The sequence below is a fragment of the Anguilla rostrata genome, chromosome 11 (assembly GCF_018555375.3).
Source record: "Anguilla rostrata isolate EN2019 chromosome 11, ASM1855537v3, whole genome shotgun sequence".
Taxonomy (NCBI): domain Eukaryota; kingdom Metazoa; phylum Chordata; class Actinopteri; order Anguilliformes; family Anguillidae; genus Anguilla; species Anguilla rostrata.
The window spans coordinates 11,987,869-12,005,573 of NC_057943.1; the positions used below are offsets into that span (position 1 = coordinate 11,987,869).

Consider the following 17,705-nt stretch of genomic DNA (forward strand, 5'->3'; position numbering starts at 1 on the left):
GTGCATATCAAACATGCAGTACCCACAGCGATCATTGATACACTTTGTAATATTGCTAACCATTCCCTTCCTATACATTTCACCTCAGAATGTCTCGAAGCCTATCCCTCCCCTGTAAATGTAGATGTTAGATATGAGCTGTGGAGCTACCAAAAGCAAAGCACAGAGAAAAAATCCTTCATGAGTGGGAGCTAATGCGTGGCTAATAGCGTATCTCACAGTACAGAATGGCTAAGAAACGCCATGATGCATTTTAAATGTCTCCATTGTGCATATGTTCTGTATGTTGAGGAGTGGTATTCACTTGTAAAAAAAAAAAAAAAAAGAAAAGATGGAGGCAATGCTGGGAGTACCTCATACCTTGTTATGATTGTTTTTTTTTCCCTTTGTGTATTTCTAGAATTGCTGCTCAGGTTGTATTCACAATAGAGGCTACAGAGACCTATGGAAGAGATAGCTCTTCATGTACTTCAATGACAGTAGCCTTGTGGCTGCATTCATGTGTTGTTGGGAGGGGGCGATGCAGCATTAAACTAAAAACACATGACTGACTTAAATCCTCCCCCCCACCCCCTGCTGCAACAAAGCCAGTCAAGTCCCACCACTGTAGAAACATAGTCATAGCCAGTGATGATATAGTGTTGATTTGGATGTACAACATCCAGGCTGTTGTGCCCGCGGCACTCAGAAAAAACACCTTTATCCACCCCCTGCGTCTTCCATGGCCTTTTAAATCTCTGTATGAAACAGAGTTTATGCAGCAAACTGCTTACTTATGAAGGCCTGATTGAAATGCATAGTTGACTTATTAGAGAAATGGGTTGACTGTCTTGCTAATGCAAGATAATGAAGCCCTGAAAGAATTTTGTGGCAGTCCACAACCCAGTCAAACCTTATCTGTCTGACCCAGATGTGGTGAAACCAGGCTGTTGTACACCTCCCTGATGTCCACTCTGTACTCATTTTCAGTTGTTTGCATTATGTTTTGTTGGCATGTTCTGCTAAATGTATACACCTAGGTTTGCCATGGGAGACATTCCTGGCTTTTGCAGTAGGAGGTGGTGTGTTCTCGTTCCTGTGTTTAGTGGTTGTAGGGGGTGTCAACCCACTTGGTCTGGACCTTCTTAATTCCAAATGCACTTGTATTTTCTGTTCTCATTCAAGCAGTCATTTGTTCTCTTTTTAACCTGAATGATGATTCAGGTTTCCATAGGAACTGCACGCCCTCTGTGGGGAAAGGTAGGTTTGACTGTTGTTCCTTAATATACGTCCTGCATTGCATTTACTCAGACAACAGGGCACCTGACAATGCAAGACTGGCTGATATATTTTAAATGAAAGACTGCAGATGAACTGCATATTGCACTTAACACTCCTTTTTGTTACACAGTGATGAGCAGAGCCCATGAAAATGCTTATTAAAACTGCACATACATTTGTACTATTTTTAAACTATACTGTAACACAAACAAAATTATGTAAAATGATTAGATATACAAACAGGTGGCGTAAAGTATATTATGTGGTTATGAACAACATGTGTGATTACCAATTTTGTTTCTTGTTAAACAATACCTCACATCTTCACACATATTTGTTGACTGAGTTTAGGCTCTACAAAGCCACTCCTGCACAAAAAAGTATTTGAAAATTTGAATTCATGCAACAGACATTCATATGATCACAGTTGCTATTATTATAATAAATGTTACTCTTTATTATTAGTAGTAGTAGCAGTGGAAATAGTTCAATTATTAATCTTTATATTTATATTTATCTGTTTTTTTTTTCATTTGCTTTATGAATACCCTTTCAGGCCTGTGAGCGTATTAGTCATAATTGTAGAAGCCACTGGGCAGGCATTTATCCATGATCTTGTGTCTTAATGTTGCAGTTAAATAAAATTGCAAGTTTTAATGTTTAAATTACTTTCTCAGTTTCCTGTGAGTTTTTTTCACATATGCTGAATCAACAAGCAGCATCATTGACATTTAAGTGTTTAAATGCCTTCAGAACAGCATTTATAGCATAACACTTTCAGTCCATAAATACATGATCAGCAATATGTTCAATAAGTTAAACTTTAGCATGATCTGCTACAACACAACAGAGCATTACTCAATGTCACTTTGATTTGATGTACCAACAGTTACCGTAACCGTGCAGAACTGTTTTTTAATACTTAGTTTCTCTCCCAAATACTCTGAAGTGACTTTATGTGATGTGGATGTCTTTGGCCACCTAGTTATATCTATCCTGCCTAAGGTACCTCTGTGCACATTGGTGTGTTTGTGTGTGTGGTCTAAATGAGGCCACAGCTTTGATTCATGAGCTCTATAAAGCAGCAGATCCTACTCTCCGGTTGTGTACCTGCTCGTGTGTAATAAATAGCTTATGTTTGTTATGAACCTTGCTAAAGCTGTTTTTATATGTCATGACTAAAATAGTTGAATATTTGGTTGTCACTTTCGCATCCTGCCGCACATTCAAGCTGTGACTTCTTTTTAATTATTTTCCTTCTGTCTTTGTTGAGTAGACTAACTGCGGAATCAGAATCCTTGGTAGTTCACTGTTCATGTGATACAGTAGTCCCCTGGAGATTTAGAGTGGAGGTGATTGAGTCTTTAGGCCAATGGACTCTTTTTTTCTCCACCCAAAGCTTCACCTGTGGGAGGAGGGTGCTGCTGTGCTAAGTGTGCATGTTGGATTAAGGCACCACGCTGTTCTGCATGGACAAACCCCACGGGTTCCAGATCAAATCCGGGCTGTGCCAGTGCTTACTGGCTCGTAGCCCCACATGGCAATACGTTATTGGCCATTGCATCTCCCAGGGTACAGGCGGGTTCAGTTTTTTATGCGTCCACGTTTCATTGCTCTCTAGCAAACCCTGCTGGTCAATTGGGTGCCTGTGGACTGCATGTCAAAGCTACATAGGAAATGTCTTTCTCCGACTTAACTCTGTGCAGGCTTGGCTGTGGGCTGCGATGTGAAAAGAAGCAAGTTGGTGATACCATGCGTTTGTGGAGGAGTACCATGGATGTCTTCGCTCTCCTAAATCTGCAGTGGAGATTCTTGACGCATGATTGCGTCTAAAAATTAATGAGAGATGCTATTGCACCCCATTTACGTCCAGCCCACCTTTTCTGATGTGCAGTCAATGTTTCAGCTGTGATACAGTACCAGGGTGAAGAAAGCAATCTGTACTTTATTTAACCATTGTTGACATTTAGATGAAAATGGAACGTTCACCTCCCATTATAGCCTTCTTAATATGAGGTGAATATTCAGTGTGACAGTGCTACCCACTCCACCACTGTGCCACTCTCTAATGTGTCTACAGGTGAGATTTTTTTCCCTCACGTCTTTACTACAGAAGGGAAGAGTCATTATAATTTTTGTTGGCAGGGCAGATGACACAATTACAATATTTTTTTAAATGGATAGTCTCGGTCCTGGATGCTCATTGGTCAGTATGTTTCATCCATGCTATAAACTCTGATAAACCACAAGTAGATACAATGTTTGTGTATTGTTTTAATATCAATGCGGGTTTGACCATTTAAAATATTGTAAGATCCTACATAAACAATAAGAGCTAATGTTCCAGATAATGGAAACGCTATCTGACTGCTTTGACTTAATTATGTAGTTAACGTCAAAATTGAAGCCTTACAAACAGCAATTTCAGCTTAATAATGGAAAAAACTTTAGACTAAAAAGAATTGGTCTAATATCTTTTGGAGACGCCGTTATGTGACACTTATCCTTTAATAAAACAAATTGAATTTTTTGTGGACCCTCTCCAGCTCTGGGCCCCTAGAATGGTCACCACCTTTCACCCCACTAGTGACAGCCCTGGCTAGGAGGTTTGTGGGGACTCAGCTTTGTGTCATGCCTAGCGACACCCTCCAGCTGTGCCAATATTCATGATATATCACAGGTTTTTGCACCATTTTACTTTAGTAATCCCTTTCTTGGTGCAGCTTTATATAAAAGTCATTGTTGGACATTTGGATGGATAGATAACTCCTGTGTGGACTATTTGGGGAGTATTTAAAATGCAGGATGCAGTATCTGATCAATCATACAAGCCTAACCTAGGCAAGCAACCGTGGAGAGCCAATAGAACTGGCTATGCTTCAAACTGACCAGCATATTGATATAGTAGTATTCATGCAGGAAATGCAGTGAGTGTAGGAATAATCCTCCTCCCCCACCAACACACAGACACACACCTCCTGATGTTCTCCTAGTGGAATAATCATGAGAAATAGAAAATTAATTGGTATTTCCTTACAACCCACATAGTCAAACTCAATGTAGGTGTCTGCATCTCTTTGGAAAGGCTGTCCGATGTAAGTGAATCATACAAAACAGGCTTTAACAGAGAAAGACAGGCAGTGTGATGGGCCACCAACTTTAACTGCGCCTGCCATTCAGTGATATACTTCAGTGCTTACGCATGCAGCAGTTACTCTATGTAACAAAGGCACATTTTTTTCAGAGGCAGGGAACACAAATCAAGAGTCTTTAATCAATCTGGATGTTTTTTTTTCTCAAATTTTAACAATGGCACAAAAAATGTTAAAAGTCTCCCAGAATTCCTTTTTTTCTCCATTCTCGGATGCCAAGGAAAATTGTGAGAGACACCCTGCCAATCCGGAGTGTTGAAAACCCTACCCTTCCATGGAGCGTAATTCCAAAGATCACAGTGTAGAATGTGCCTGATAGACTGCTCTGTGTTCTGAGACCAGCTGCGGGGAAGCACCATGTGGCATCTACTGCTGCATAAACACATTAGCAGTGGAACAATGTGGCTTAATATCCCAGATAAGAGCTATACATCAATGCCAGTTTGATTGCCCCTGATGTGGACGGCAGCTTCTTCTTTTTTTTAGAAGATTGCCACTGTGACAGCTCCAAGCTAAGGCAAATCCAAAGCCGGCACTAAGGTGCTGCTGTCGATTTACCAGTCCCTGCGGTTGACAGAAACCGCTGATATCAGACTCTCAAGCCTCATTTAACATTACAGCTCGGGCCTTGTCCTCGTGGTGCCTGACAGTAAATTTCCTCGTATGTAAAACGCTGTGCTTTTCAGCCAAGCCTGATGAGGCAGTTCTGGAGAGTTAAGCACAGACATACAGAGACAGGGGCGAATGAGAGCAAACAGCTGGATCATTTACAATGGAACTACGGTGCTGAAATAAACTCCTGGGAAAATGCCTCATTAAGCCATCTAGTATGGCCACTTAGTTGTAATATGGCAGTAATGGTGTTAGTGGTTGAAGTACTGAAAGTACTGTTTTAATTGTAGTCTCTACTGTTGCAGTAGTAGTTGATAACCTACAACCTTGGCGTTGCAAGGCTCAGCTCCTTAGCCATTTGCTATACTGTTACGTACCTGCCACCTCACCTTTATTTCTGACAAAACTGGCTTCCGGGTCTGATCCAGTCCAGTCCAGAGAATTACCACTGACTCCTCCTATCATGGGCATGAAGCTCTGACCTTTGACCTCAGCAGCGTTGGCATCTCAGCTAATTGAGATTTGGAGAGTGCCCCCTAGTTAAAATATTCTTGAATGTATATGCAGTATGTATATGTGTGTGTGTGCATGTGTGTGTGTGTAGGTGTGTGCGAGCGTGTGTGTGTGTAGGTGTGTGCGAGCATGTGTGTTTGTGTGTGTGTGTCAGGGTTTTTTGTGTGAGTAGTGTGTTTTATGTGCTTGGAACAGTGCATTCTCTTGCATGCATTCTTAATTGGACCCGTACCATTGACATTTTTTCCCACTGCTCGTGACAGTCACTCATCACAAGGTGCAGACAAGAAGAACAGTCATGAACAAAATGGCCTTGGTTATACTGTACATGGGGGGATAAATTAATCTCATTAGTAATCAAAGCCTGCCAAACATCGGTCTCCCGTAGCTACAATGGGCAGCCATTGCTTTTTCCAAAAGCTGAATTAATTGCAGTGGAGTTGTGTAGTCTGAGAATGATGTGTGCTGTAATCATGCGTGTTCAGCTCCTTATCGTTCTGAAACCACTGTATGAGTTCCTTTGACTTGATGCCAGCAGCAGATTCCCTGGGGGAGGCTAGTCTTTGTCTGCACTGTCGGCTAAAGCTATAATCAACAATCCATATTCATTAGCGCGTCTGTTCCTGTCACGTAGCGCCTCTGTGCACACGTGTGACCAGCGTGGTGTCTTGACGGGTGGTTTTCCTGGTGTCAGGACACAACCCGTTATGTGTATTGGTGTAAGGCAGGACCGTCTCGTATCATTGTGTGGCTTTCTGTGAAGCGAAACTTCAGCCTAGTGATTTTTACAAATGCAAAAAAACAGAAAGAAACGCAGCTGGAAAGAAAAGGGAAGCAAAGATATAAATGGCTCCAATACTGCATTGTGGGCATTTAACTCAATTGAAATGTTGGCTGCTCGCTGGGGTCCATTTTACGATGAGCCATGCCTATTCAATGGCTGCAGCGCTCGACTTCACACGCGCTGATGAGGGTAATTAATGAGAACAACTGACAAGGAAAGCCGGCCCGACTGTTGGATAATGATCTTTCATGGACAGTTCACAGATATGGGCTCCCTGTCTGACTAATAGACACATCTAGTTATTCAATAACCTGGAGTTGGTAATGAGGCCTCTCTGTCGCCACGCAACCAGCAGATGCTTTGTGTGGGTGTTGCCTGGTTACTGACCTTCCTTCTTGTCACGTTGGGCTTGTCTGCCGCTAGGACCATTGTTTAATTTCTATTAAGGAAATGGTTTGGCTTTTAAGAAATCAGAGGGAGAATGAATTGTGGTGTTTTTGAAAGCCCCCATCTTGTGCTCACTAAAAAGACTCTTTAAAAGGAAGAACCCAGCCAAAACTCCACAATGGTGATATTCAATCTGTGGTCCAGTGATTAGCCTCTATATTAATCTTTTCATTTCCATGTTTCCCCCTGACAGGAACCACGCCGTTCAGTTGCAACACAGTTAAAAGAACGGACTTTGAGTTGCGCACACAAAAAGACTTCTTTTCTGGGAATGCTCTGGTGGTCAGGAATTACCAGTGTCCGGCATTCTCTTCTCTCAGAGTGGCAGCACAGCTTTGCTGGGCTGGTACAATGGATTGGGGTGGGGGTGCGGGTGAGGGGGGGTAGGATGGAGGGTTCCTGCGGTCCTTTAATAAAGCCCCCACAGCACAGCATTAAAACTGTCCTGTAGCTAAAGTCTTAATCACTCCATGGCAGGGCTGCAAATTCAGACAGCTGGAATAATGACTTTCATCTCACTGCCAGCAGGAAAGAACTGAGGATCAGCCGTTAAAAGAAAAAAATATATTAAATTAGCTCAACTTGTTCTTCTTCCCCGTCACACTCCTTACTGCCATTGTCTCGGCTTTCCGACTCGACCAGCGATCGGGGTGCCTGGGGGGGAAAACGCCGTCTTTGAAAGATTCATCACTGCCCCAGACATTGCATTAGCACCTCCCCGACTACGCTGTCATAACTCTGCAAACTGTTGACAGTGTGACCTTCCAATGCACGGGAACCAATTTTTTTTTTTTTTAAACGTCTGGGATCGTGAGAATCATTTAATTACAACCCCTGGGAACTCTCGTAATCATAGAGCAATACAAAACTCAACATTAGCCGCTTATGTGTTTTCCTGTGTGTGTGTGTGTGTGTGTGTGTGTGTGTTTGTTCCTGCGCGTGAGTGTTTGTGTGTGTGTGTGCATGTGCGTGTATGTGTGCATGTGCTTGTGTGTGTGTGTGTGCATGTATGCATGTGTGTGTGTGCATGTGCTTGTGTGTGTGTTCCTGTGTGTGTGTGTGTATGTTCCTGTGCGTGAGTGTTTGTGTGTGTTGTGTGTGTGTGTGTGTGTGTGTGCATGTGCTTGTGTGTGTGAGAGCGATAGATAGATAGATTGAGAGAGGGGGAGGGAGGGAGAGGGACAGGGAAAGGGAGAGGGAGAGAAAGATGAGAAGTGAATGATGGCAGCTATGTCACTTTTAGGATTGAACTGGAATGGGATAACAGAGCATTAATCTCCCTTATATGGAAAAGGCAAGCCAGGGATCTCTCTCAGGCAGTTTAACCTGAGTCACTCAGGTGTGTGTGATTTTTTTTACCGTGCAGGGATTTTTGGAATATGGAAAAAAAGCCCTTCACTGATGCATCTGTGATGGTGTTAGATGAGTTATGATAGGAATGAAGACAGCAACATTGAAGTGATTTTAGTTTTTCATAAGACATAGAGAAGCACTAACTTCTAAACTTAGGCTGTCCTTCAATGGGAAAACTAGTTGCACTGACCTCTGAAATGACAGAAGTATAGTAGGGGTGAAAGATATGGAAGTAACTGATATTTCATTTGTTGTACTGACTGATGTAGATATCTCCTTGTTCTACATTACAGCACAAAAGCAAACTGCGACACAGTTTCCATATTCATGAAAGAAGTAGATAAGCACAGATGCCATCTTATGACGAAAACATGCATCAAGAATGACAAGTCCAGGAGAAAGAAAAAGTATTTATACAGTACTACCTTCCCATTGTGCATTACCTTACTTTTTACCCTGGACCTGTGTGTCCTGGATTTGTTTGTCTTATAGAGGGAGTATCATGTAGACCTATATCTGTGTAATGTGTGGAACAGCGAGGCTGAATATTGGGGGGAAGACTTGCCTTTTATCTTGAAAAAGTGAGGGAGCTAAAGTGCCACCCCACATCTGCGTATCATGTCCTACTGCGCCTGCTAATTGAATAACAGCAATTTACCCACAGACAGAATGAGTTGTGAAGGCTGACTGTGAGGTGTGTATGGCTGGGGGGGGACACTGTCTTTGCCCTGTAATGCTAGAGAAATAAATGTATTTACAGAAAGGAAATGAGTGGATGTGGAGTCTGGCTGCGGTCTTGGGGATGAAAAGGGAGCGATAAGGCTGTGAGGCACTTGAAGGAGAGACCCCGGCGTGATGATTTATGATCGCTGGGACTCGGAGGCCAAAGTGTTAATAAATGAATTCCTTCCTTGCTTTCACAAATGGATTTTTAATGAGACTGAACCCCGTGACCTTTAACATGGAGGAGGCACTATTTTTAAATGTTGCAGCTTTTCGGATCGCCATGGTATTTCCCTCCTCGCCAATGGCTCTCACCTCACATGGGTGATTTATGACATATGTCTTTTCCCACGTGTTAGGGTGACCTCCTTGCTGCTTTTCTGAACACTGAATTGCGGAGCAGAGTAACCGTGCCTGTTCGGAAAGCCTTGTTTACACACTCACGGGTGAAAGATAGAAAGGCAGTCCGTTTCTGGGACAGCCAATGGAAGAATTACCTCAATCTAGACTCGAGCATTACCTTCTGTGTGATCTATCTTTTTTAAAAAAAAACAGAATGGCACTTCAGTTTAGAGAATGGAACGTACAGAAAACATACATATCTATGACCTACATTATATTTAAACCAGGACACATGCACACACACACACACAACCACGCATGCACATGCGCAGACACGCACAAGCACACACACACACATGCTGTGTATAGAGCTAGAATATCTGAAGGTTAAAAAAGCAGCGCAAGTAGAGATAGGGAGGTGAGGAGGGGAATATATAAAGAGAGGAGAGAGTGGTACAGGTGTGGGCTGCCTACTGTTTTCTCTGTGTACTATACTCCAGAGAGCACAGCTGACACAAACAAATGTGCTGATGGTGGAAACAGGACCAGGCGATGCGCATTTCTCAGCGAGAAGGACAGAAGTTAATGAGCTGACCTGTGCTGTAGAGTTTAGCGAAGGAAGCAGAGCAGGGACCCTTTGCAAACACACATTTCATGGTGGATGCGCTGGTGATGGTGGTAAACCAAACAAACAAATAAACAAATTCAACTGGAAGGGCATATTGGAATTCTACTGTTAATTGAAATGCAGTTTACCATTGAAGTTATCTATAAGAGGGTGGCTTATATTCTACCAACTTTAAATCAATTTTTTTGTCCATGGCTCCCTCTGGAGGCAATAACTGAAATATCAATGCAGAAGGCAGTCCATTTTATACCGTTAACCAATTGGCAAATATTTATCTTATTTGTTTTTATATAAATTACGTTTTGAATTTTAAATGTCCATGATTAAAAATCCAAGTTTACAGCGGAGCGCCTCGAAGAAGGCTTCCTGGTTCGTTGCAGCAGCAAATGTATTGCCAGTTTGTTAAAGTAAATGGGAATGATGCTCTATACCCTTTGAATTGGACCTAATGCGCATTCACAATGCTCAGTAATAATTCCCCTCGGAATTCTTCTGTTGTTGAGAATATAAAATAAATACTAATTCAAGGTTTAAATTGCACGGTGCTGTTTAAAACATGGGAATAACATCACTTACACAACAAAATACAACCAGTGCGTCGCAGTCATGGAAATTGGTTATAGTTGCTGTCAAGCAGTGCTGCCAACTCCGCGGTACTTTTGAAGTGTTACCGCGGGGTGATTTTTGTCCGCGGGTTGGGGGACGTTTCGCATGTAAATCACATTAGTTGAATTTATATGGAAATATCCGCATTTTGAAATCAATTATATACTCATGCCTAAATCCTAAACCAGACTGACTGCAGATCAGTTCATTCGCATATGGTGCATGGTTACATATCTGTAATCATAATACGATTCATAGTTCTAATACTAGGTGCCTACTTTCCTTAAAACGAATGAGATGTGCAAACTTGGGACAACTGATTTTGATCTGCACAGTTATCAAAATGTAATGAAAACACATGCACGCGTGCAGGCCAACGTATTTATATTGTTAAATTGTGAATTTCAAGGCTGGCTCATTCTTGACAGTTTCCAGAGAATGTTTCCAAATCACGATGTATTTTTTTTAAAACATGCTGCGGTCTGATTCGGGAACAGCAAACGTGAACACATGCTCGAACCGCACGCTCTATGGCTCAAACCCAATGAACTACATACAGTCTAGTGCTCGAACCTCGTCAAGGAACGGGGAAGAGTTATTGGTTGCGTTTGAAAATCTCGCGATGTTTCAACATAGTCCCTGGTTTCCAACATGGCAGGCAGTAAGTTAGTATTGGAGGGGCGAGTTAGTATTACAAGCTTTATTTTGGGATTCGCTTTTATGATAATTCCTTTAATTGTATCTCTAGGATCCCATATTGAATGGGTATTCGACTATCTTACTGGAATAAGGGGGAAAATAGCAATTGCACTCTACATAGCGGTTGCTAATGGCTTCTTGCTACTCATATACAAAGGACCTCTCTATCAGGTAAGAGGCTAGCTAAAACTGCTTAGGCACTAAAATAATTACATTTATATTAATTCGGTGTTTGGGTCTTAACTACGATCCACGGGGTCTAAACATCCCCCTCACCTTTTCCACGAAATGTTCCGTTGGAAGTTGTACACTTTAAAATGATTCATTGCGTTTTTGTATTGCAGGCAGTTTGTTGATTAGGTGTGATCCTATTAGAATGTGGGTCAGGGATCTGTCATCTTACTGCTAATAAATTCTGACACACCGTAGACCGACTTAGCTTCTGGGAATCTCGCAAGCAGGTTTAGTTTACCATGCATACTAACGAATGTACTAACGCAGCTTGATGACATTGCGTGGCTAGTTTCATATGTGATTTCAGGTTAGTTTTGTTCTCATTATAGTTAGTGCACTTCCGGTAGAGTTTGCACCACATGGTGTGTCCCCGGCATTTTTGATAGATCGTAAACTTGGAGACAGAAATAAAAATATGCTAGTTTATAACATCAGACTTTGAATGGGTATACTGTTGAGTCGCCAACAGTACCGGCACTTATCTTTAATCCTGAACATTGTGCAGTTTATAACTGTTTACAGAGTGAAGAATGCATAGTTTGGAATTTATGCCAGCGGGAATAATTAAATACTCCCTTTTGTCAGTTTAACACAGCAGGTAGCACATATGTTCTCCACCACTTATGTGCTAATAGCGTTGAAAGTATAAATACCATCTGATGTTTTACTAGCCTATATCGCATTCATTTGGTGTTTACAGAGCCTTCAGTCAATGGGATTTCACAGACGTAGCCCCTGTTCTAGGCTTCAGTCTCCCAATGATGGGAGACAGAATCTGCAAAATTGCTTCATTCATATTAAAACTCGATGGAAAAACGGGAGTCTGTCCACACCACATCCCCATAGCTCCACCATTCATTCTTCTGCAGGAAAGGCTGACCCACATTGGAATCCTCCAGACTAAATAGTTTCCTTTGTTTTTCAAAAGACAACTAAAATAGTAATAAGGTCCAGTGACCAGCACAGGTCTAATGAAAGGTATGGCTCTTGGTATGGACCTGTAGCTGTGTAGTCACATGCTGCACCTGTGGGATGAATCCTACAGCTGTGGGTTCCAAAACTTGGTCCTGGCCTACTGTATATTCTGGTATTCATTCAACCATTATTGTTCCCTCTGCTAATTCGCTAATTAGCCTACTCTTAACTAGATGGTCTTAATGTCTGTTGCAGGATGATTTTTTGTCTTAATGCTGTATTATGTCAGAAATAGCTGTGAACACAGTGAAGAATAGGCTACTTGTCCCATATTCACATCCCTGGGTACTTAATCAGTTAGATCTACTGCTGCTTTTGTTTTCTGTAATTTGCCATATGAGAGGATTCTTTTAGAAAGAAATAGCATTTTGAATTGATTCAGTTATAAACTGGCAGGTGAAATCAGCTGGGTCCTGATTGTTGAGTGACACCTGCTTACTGAGACTAAACCATCTGTAGAAAGCTCGTTCAAATACGAGGCAAATTATATTTTAAATTGAACTTAAATCAAAAAATTATAGTAACTTAAACGTATGTTCGTATGTACCTAATTGGTGATGAGATACACGATGAATCACCGGGACCGAGTCTGGCAACCACCGGCCTTGAGGATGGTGTGTTTGTGATGTGGTATGTCTGCTGTGAGTATCAAGCCATGGACGCTCCAAAAGAGATGCGATTAGCTCTCCAAACTGAAGACCGAGGTCCCCGGCTAAGGGAACGTCATGCTCTTATTGCTTCTTATGTGACATCGTATCCACGGTGATGTCGCGTTCTTTTAGCAGACGTTCACACACTGACTTGCATCTCTGAACTCCGCTGCATGTCAGGCAGAGGTGGGCGGTGCCGACAGCCAAAACTTTCTGGTTTTTCATGCAGATTTCTGACATTGTGGAATTGGCCCGTTTATACGAAATGCTTTAAAGTGATCTTCTATTCAAATGAACAGGAGTTGGTGTAGACAGCCAGTTAGCTCATGTAGCGCGGGTAATTGGTGGAAACAAAAACCTGCATTCACACTGGCCCTCCGGGAGCGGAGTTGCCCACCCCTGTGTTAAGGCTTTCCCATCACCACGGCTCTCTCTGTTTCTCAGGTTGCGGTACGAGCCTGTTTCCTGGGATTCACGTTCGGGTGTGGCCTGTTAATCAGCTTTGGCCAAACTACGTGGACACACTTTGGCTGGTAGGCTACAGCTCTGTTTCAGCGGCACGTTGACGCATCTTGAGTTTTTCCTTTCCATTTTATTCCACCCGGCTCACCTGGTCTTAAGCAGAGGTTTTCCCACTGGACTGCTTTTGCTATCCTGATGCCTCTTTAAATGGTTGAAATTAAAGCTACCACTGCATCAGGTGTTTTCTGATAATTTTGTCAGCAACGAAAGGCCTTGAACCACACTAATTTCAGGCCTTTCTTCATAGTGGCCCCTTCATGTTGAATAATGACAGTGGCTTATATTTAATAGACTTGAGTTCAGCAAGACTGACAGTGCAGCGCTTCATCTCCGCAGGTACATGAGTTCCCTGTCTTTCTTCCACTACTCGGAGTACTTGGTGACGGCCATCATTAACCCTCGGAGCCTGTCTCTGGACTCCTTCCTGCTCAACCACAGCGTGGAATACACTGTGGCAGCCGTGTCCTCATGGGTGGAGTTCACTGTGGAGAAGCTGCTGATCCCAGGTCAGTCGATTAGTGCGCCAGCCTGTGTGTTCTGGGCTGAAAAGTTTTCTAGTGAGAAATGTACTGTGTAATGTACCATGAAATTTACTGTAAATGAACTTTTTAAATGGAATTTAATTCTAATTTGTAAGCTTAGACCATGAATCTTCAGTGTCATTAAGACAAAGCACAATGCGATTAACATAATTAGTCGGTATAGCAGAAGTTGTCGGACGGTACCGTGGCAAACGCAAGAGGAGGACGTGCACTGCTCTTGTATAAGCAAGCTGCGAAACCTGAACTTCTTCAGGAAACAACAATAGATGAAGTTTGCAAAAAAAGCTAGTGCGAATACTAAAGAATAGCTGTTTAACTGCCCTGTGTAACAGAGTCTGCTGTGTCTGTGTATCTGCAGATCTAAAGCAGCTACGCTGGCTGAGTTTTGTGGGCCTGCTGATGGTGCTGTTTGGGGAGGGTCTGCGTAAGTCTGCCATGCTGACTGCTGGGTCCAACTTCAACCACATCGTCCAGAACGAGAAGGCCCAGAGCCACGTGCTGGTCACCAGCGGTGTCTACTCCTGCTGCCGACACCCCTCCTATGTGGGCTGGTTCTGCTGGAGCGTGGGCACGCAGGTACTGGCACTTTTAGATGTGCTTTTACACACACACGCACATGCATATGCACACAAACATGCATGCATGCATGCATGTATGCACACACACACACAGATGCATGCGTACACACGCACACGGACACACACGATTATTGAGAAGCTTTGAGCACATTATATTAAGTTTGGCTGAAAGATAATGTGTGAAATATGGCATTCATTTTGAGAAAATAACTTGTCAGTTTAGCTCATCTTTGCTTGTCATTTTATCCCAGTCTAGCGATAACCCATCTTTCCTTGTCCACTACTAGCATGGTGTTGAAATTCATTGTAAGCGTATGATCTTCACCATGTCCTTCTAACTTGTGAGAGTGTAAATGAGGTTGTGTTTGTGCGCTGCAGGTAATGCTGTGCAACCCTGTGTGTGTGCTGGCTTACGCATTGGCCAGCTGGCGTTTCTTCCGGGACCGAATCGAAGAGGAAGAGATCTCGCTCATCCACTTCTTCGGTGATGAGTACGTGGAGTACAAGCGCAAGGTGCGCTCAGGTCTTCCCTTCATCCAGGGCATCCGAGTGGGGTCCTAATCTTCCCCGGCTAACAATTCAGGAAAAGGGGAAAACAAATCTGGAGATCCACCATAGATAGACTGGTGTGGTGGGCAGGCTAGTAGCTTGGTGACACTGTTGTGGCCTGCCTCTGGTGGCCTGGAGGACCAAGGTCATCGCTGCACATGGAGACACTGGCATACTGTGCACCGCAGAGCCCTGCCCCGGCCCCTTGACAGACAGACTTGTCTGGCCAATGCCACGGCCCTCAGACCACCACCTGTCACATCACTCACCTGTTTGTTTAGCGTCTTCTGTTCTCACTTAGATGGGTTGTTCATTTTATGTCAAAACCTTCCTTCTCAATTTTACACACATATCCTCATGATTTATAAAAGACAGTATTCAGTTTATTCCTTGCCTATCTGTAAAGACTGCAGGTAATGCCGTCAATTAATTATTTTAATTTAAAACATTTTTTAGCTTGAAATCCGAGACTTAATTGAAAATAATTTCTGACAGCTTAGCCTCAGTTGATGTCTGTGTGTGCTGAGAACTTAGTTTCCCATGATCCCATTCTGACTGCTTGGTCTGTCTTATGCCCCTCCCCACTCCATGATGAACCCAGTTGTGTAAGCAACAGTCAGTCTGGAGGTGCACTCGCTGTATCTGTGATCACTCTAACTTGTAGCTGTTATTATTATTTTTCTCCAGCAGATACACTTGGCTGCATTAGTCTTCCATCTATAGGGGGAGACAAAGTCAAGTTTTCTCCTCAGCTGCTAAAGTGTTAGCCTCACTTGTCAGGATCATAACCTTTATGGTACTATGAGCTTGATCAATTTAACACTCAGTGACGAAATGGCCAGTTACCACTTCTGATGAATCAACACCTGTAGGTGGGACTTAAGTTGGAATGTGGCAGTTTAAACCAGCTCACCTATTAATCAATAACAAAACTGAGTAAAACTTGCTAGAACCAATCAGATTGCAGGAAACAAATCTCACAAACTTTAACTTCCCTTTCCTTGTGTTGAGACTCAAGACTGCTGAAGTTATATGCCCTTGCATTTGATCAGAAGGTCTTTTAATCTTAAGCGTAGATTTACTTTGCAATGTGTGGCTTCTCTCTGCCCCTTGTTGATTGACAGTAATTGGCTACTATTAGCCATATACTCTTCGGTATCATTCATGCATTTTCAGCAGAGAATTTGCAGATTTACAGTTACATGCAGCTTTTACACAATGACTACCCTTGTCCTTGTGGCATGCAAGAGGTAATATGTGAAATATATCCAGTTTACAGTGCTGCCATCTGTGGAATTATGACACTTGGCTGAGGTATCAAGGATTTGTGACACATCTGGTTTAGCATGCTAAGAATTATAGGAAATTTGGAAAGCCAATCCAATTGACTGTTTTCTAGAATTCTTTACTGTACACCTAAAATATGACCTCACCTACAATAATCTGGCATGTGTCTGTATGCGATTTGGGTAGAAGACCCAAAAGATACAATATCTGTGGATATTGGATCAGATGCAGTCCATTATCTGACTAGTTTTCAATGTAAAAACTGTATGGCTTGAATGAAGCTTATTTTTTACCGGAGTGTAATTCCCCAAATGAAAAATTGCTTATAAGAAAAAATTGGAATCTCATCAATATCATAAACACTATTGGCGTGAAGGGAAAGCATGTGTAAAATGACCAATTTGAAATGAGGTGAATCCCTCCCATTAGATATTTGAATTCTTTAGGGAAGCATCCCACTACTATTCTGGCTAGTGGGGTTCAGTTGCTGTGAACTAACGTGCTTGCGAGTGGATTCAATTCGTAGTGGAATAATGGGATAGAAATTTGTCAGTTGAAGAGTTATAATGTAACTATGTTTGGAGTTTATAAACTCAGGAGTCAATTTTTATAGCACGTTTGGCCGAAAAATGTTAGCAGTATTTGAGTTCAAAATGGCAGTGTAGCATTACAGGTGTTCCCCAGAAATAATTTTGATTTATAGAAGTAAAAACTTGGGGGGGAAAACTTGCCTGCTTAGAATCACAGGTTGAAGTTTTAGCAGAAAGTAGAAGACCTTAACATTTGCAGATGTTTGCTAAGTGACCCAGTTAGAAGTGTTCTGATACTTCACCTGTGGCTGCTCCTCAGTCCAGTTGGCATATTAGGTCTCGGTTATATCAGGTCTTGGTCTGCCTTTAGACATTAATTGTGAATGGTGACAATCAAAGTAAAGTTTTTATTCCTGTTATTTATATGTAGAGAGACTGCCTTCAGTTGTAGCGTTTTGTTGCACGTGATATTCAGAGAATATTTGTGGTTGAGTTCTTATCTGAAATACCTCCTTATTGACAGCTAGGCTAGCGGCTGTTGTTTTATATTATACGCGTGTTGATTTTTTTGATAGCGCACATTGACTTGAAAATGTGCATTTTCATCACTACATGCTATGGTGACAGTGAGTAGCAGACTGCTCACCAGTCTCCCAGTGCTATCAGACAACCTTCTAGCTCACAGAGCAGTCTGCTTACAAGCCAAAAACTTTCTGTGG

At 42.4% G+C, this 17,705-nt stretch overlaps 1 protein-coding gene across 3 annotated transcripts; it reads left to right on the forward strand.

Moving 5' to 3' along the window:
* Window positions 1-39: 39 nt before the first annotated feature.
* On the forward strand, window positions 40-17,176 carry icmt (isoprenylcysteine carboxyl methyltransferase). Of its 3 annotated transcripts, none has more exons than XM_064297950.1 (5): window positions 40-1,239; window positions 13,423-13,511; window positions 13,837-14,006; window positions 14,401-14,618; window positions 14,999-17,176. In XM_064297950.1, the coding sequence occupies exons 1-5, from the start codon at window positions 1,192-1,194 to the stop codon at window positions 15,179-15,181; spliced, it is 708 nt and encodes a 235-aa protein (XP_064154020.1). In that variant the 5' UTR covers window positions 40-1,191; the 3' UTR covers window positions 15,182-17,176. The 3 variants fall into 3 exon arrangements, with proteins under 3 accessions (XP_064154020.1, XP_064154019.1, XP_064154021.1); XM_064297949.1 differs by lacking the exon at window positions 40-1,239 and adding an exon at window positions 11,022-11,290; XM_064297951.1 differs by lacking the exons at window positions 40-1,239; window positions 13,423-13,511 and adding an exon at window positions 11,108-11,290.
* Window positions 17,177-17,705: the final 529 nt, after the last annotated feature.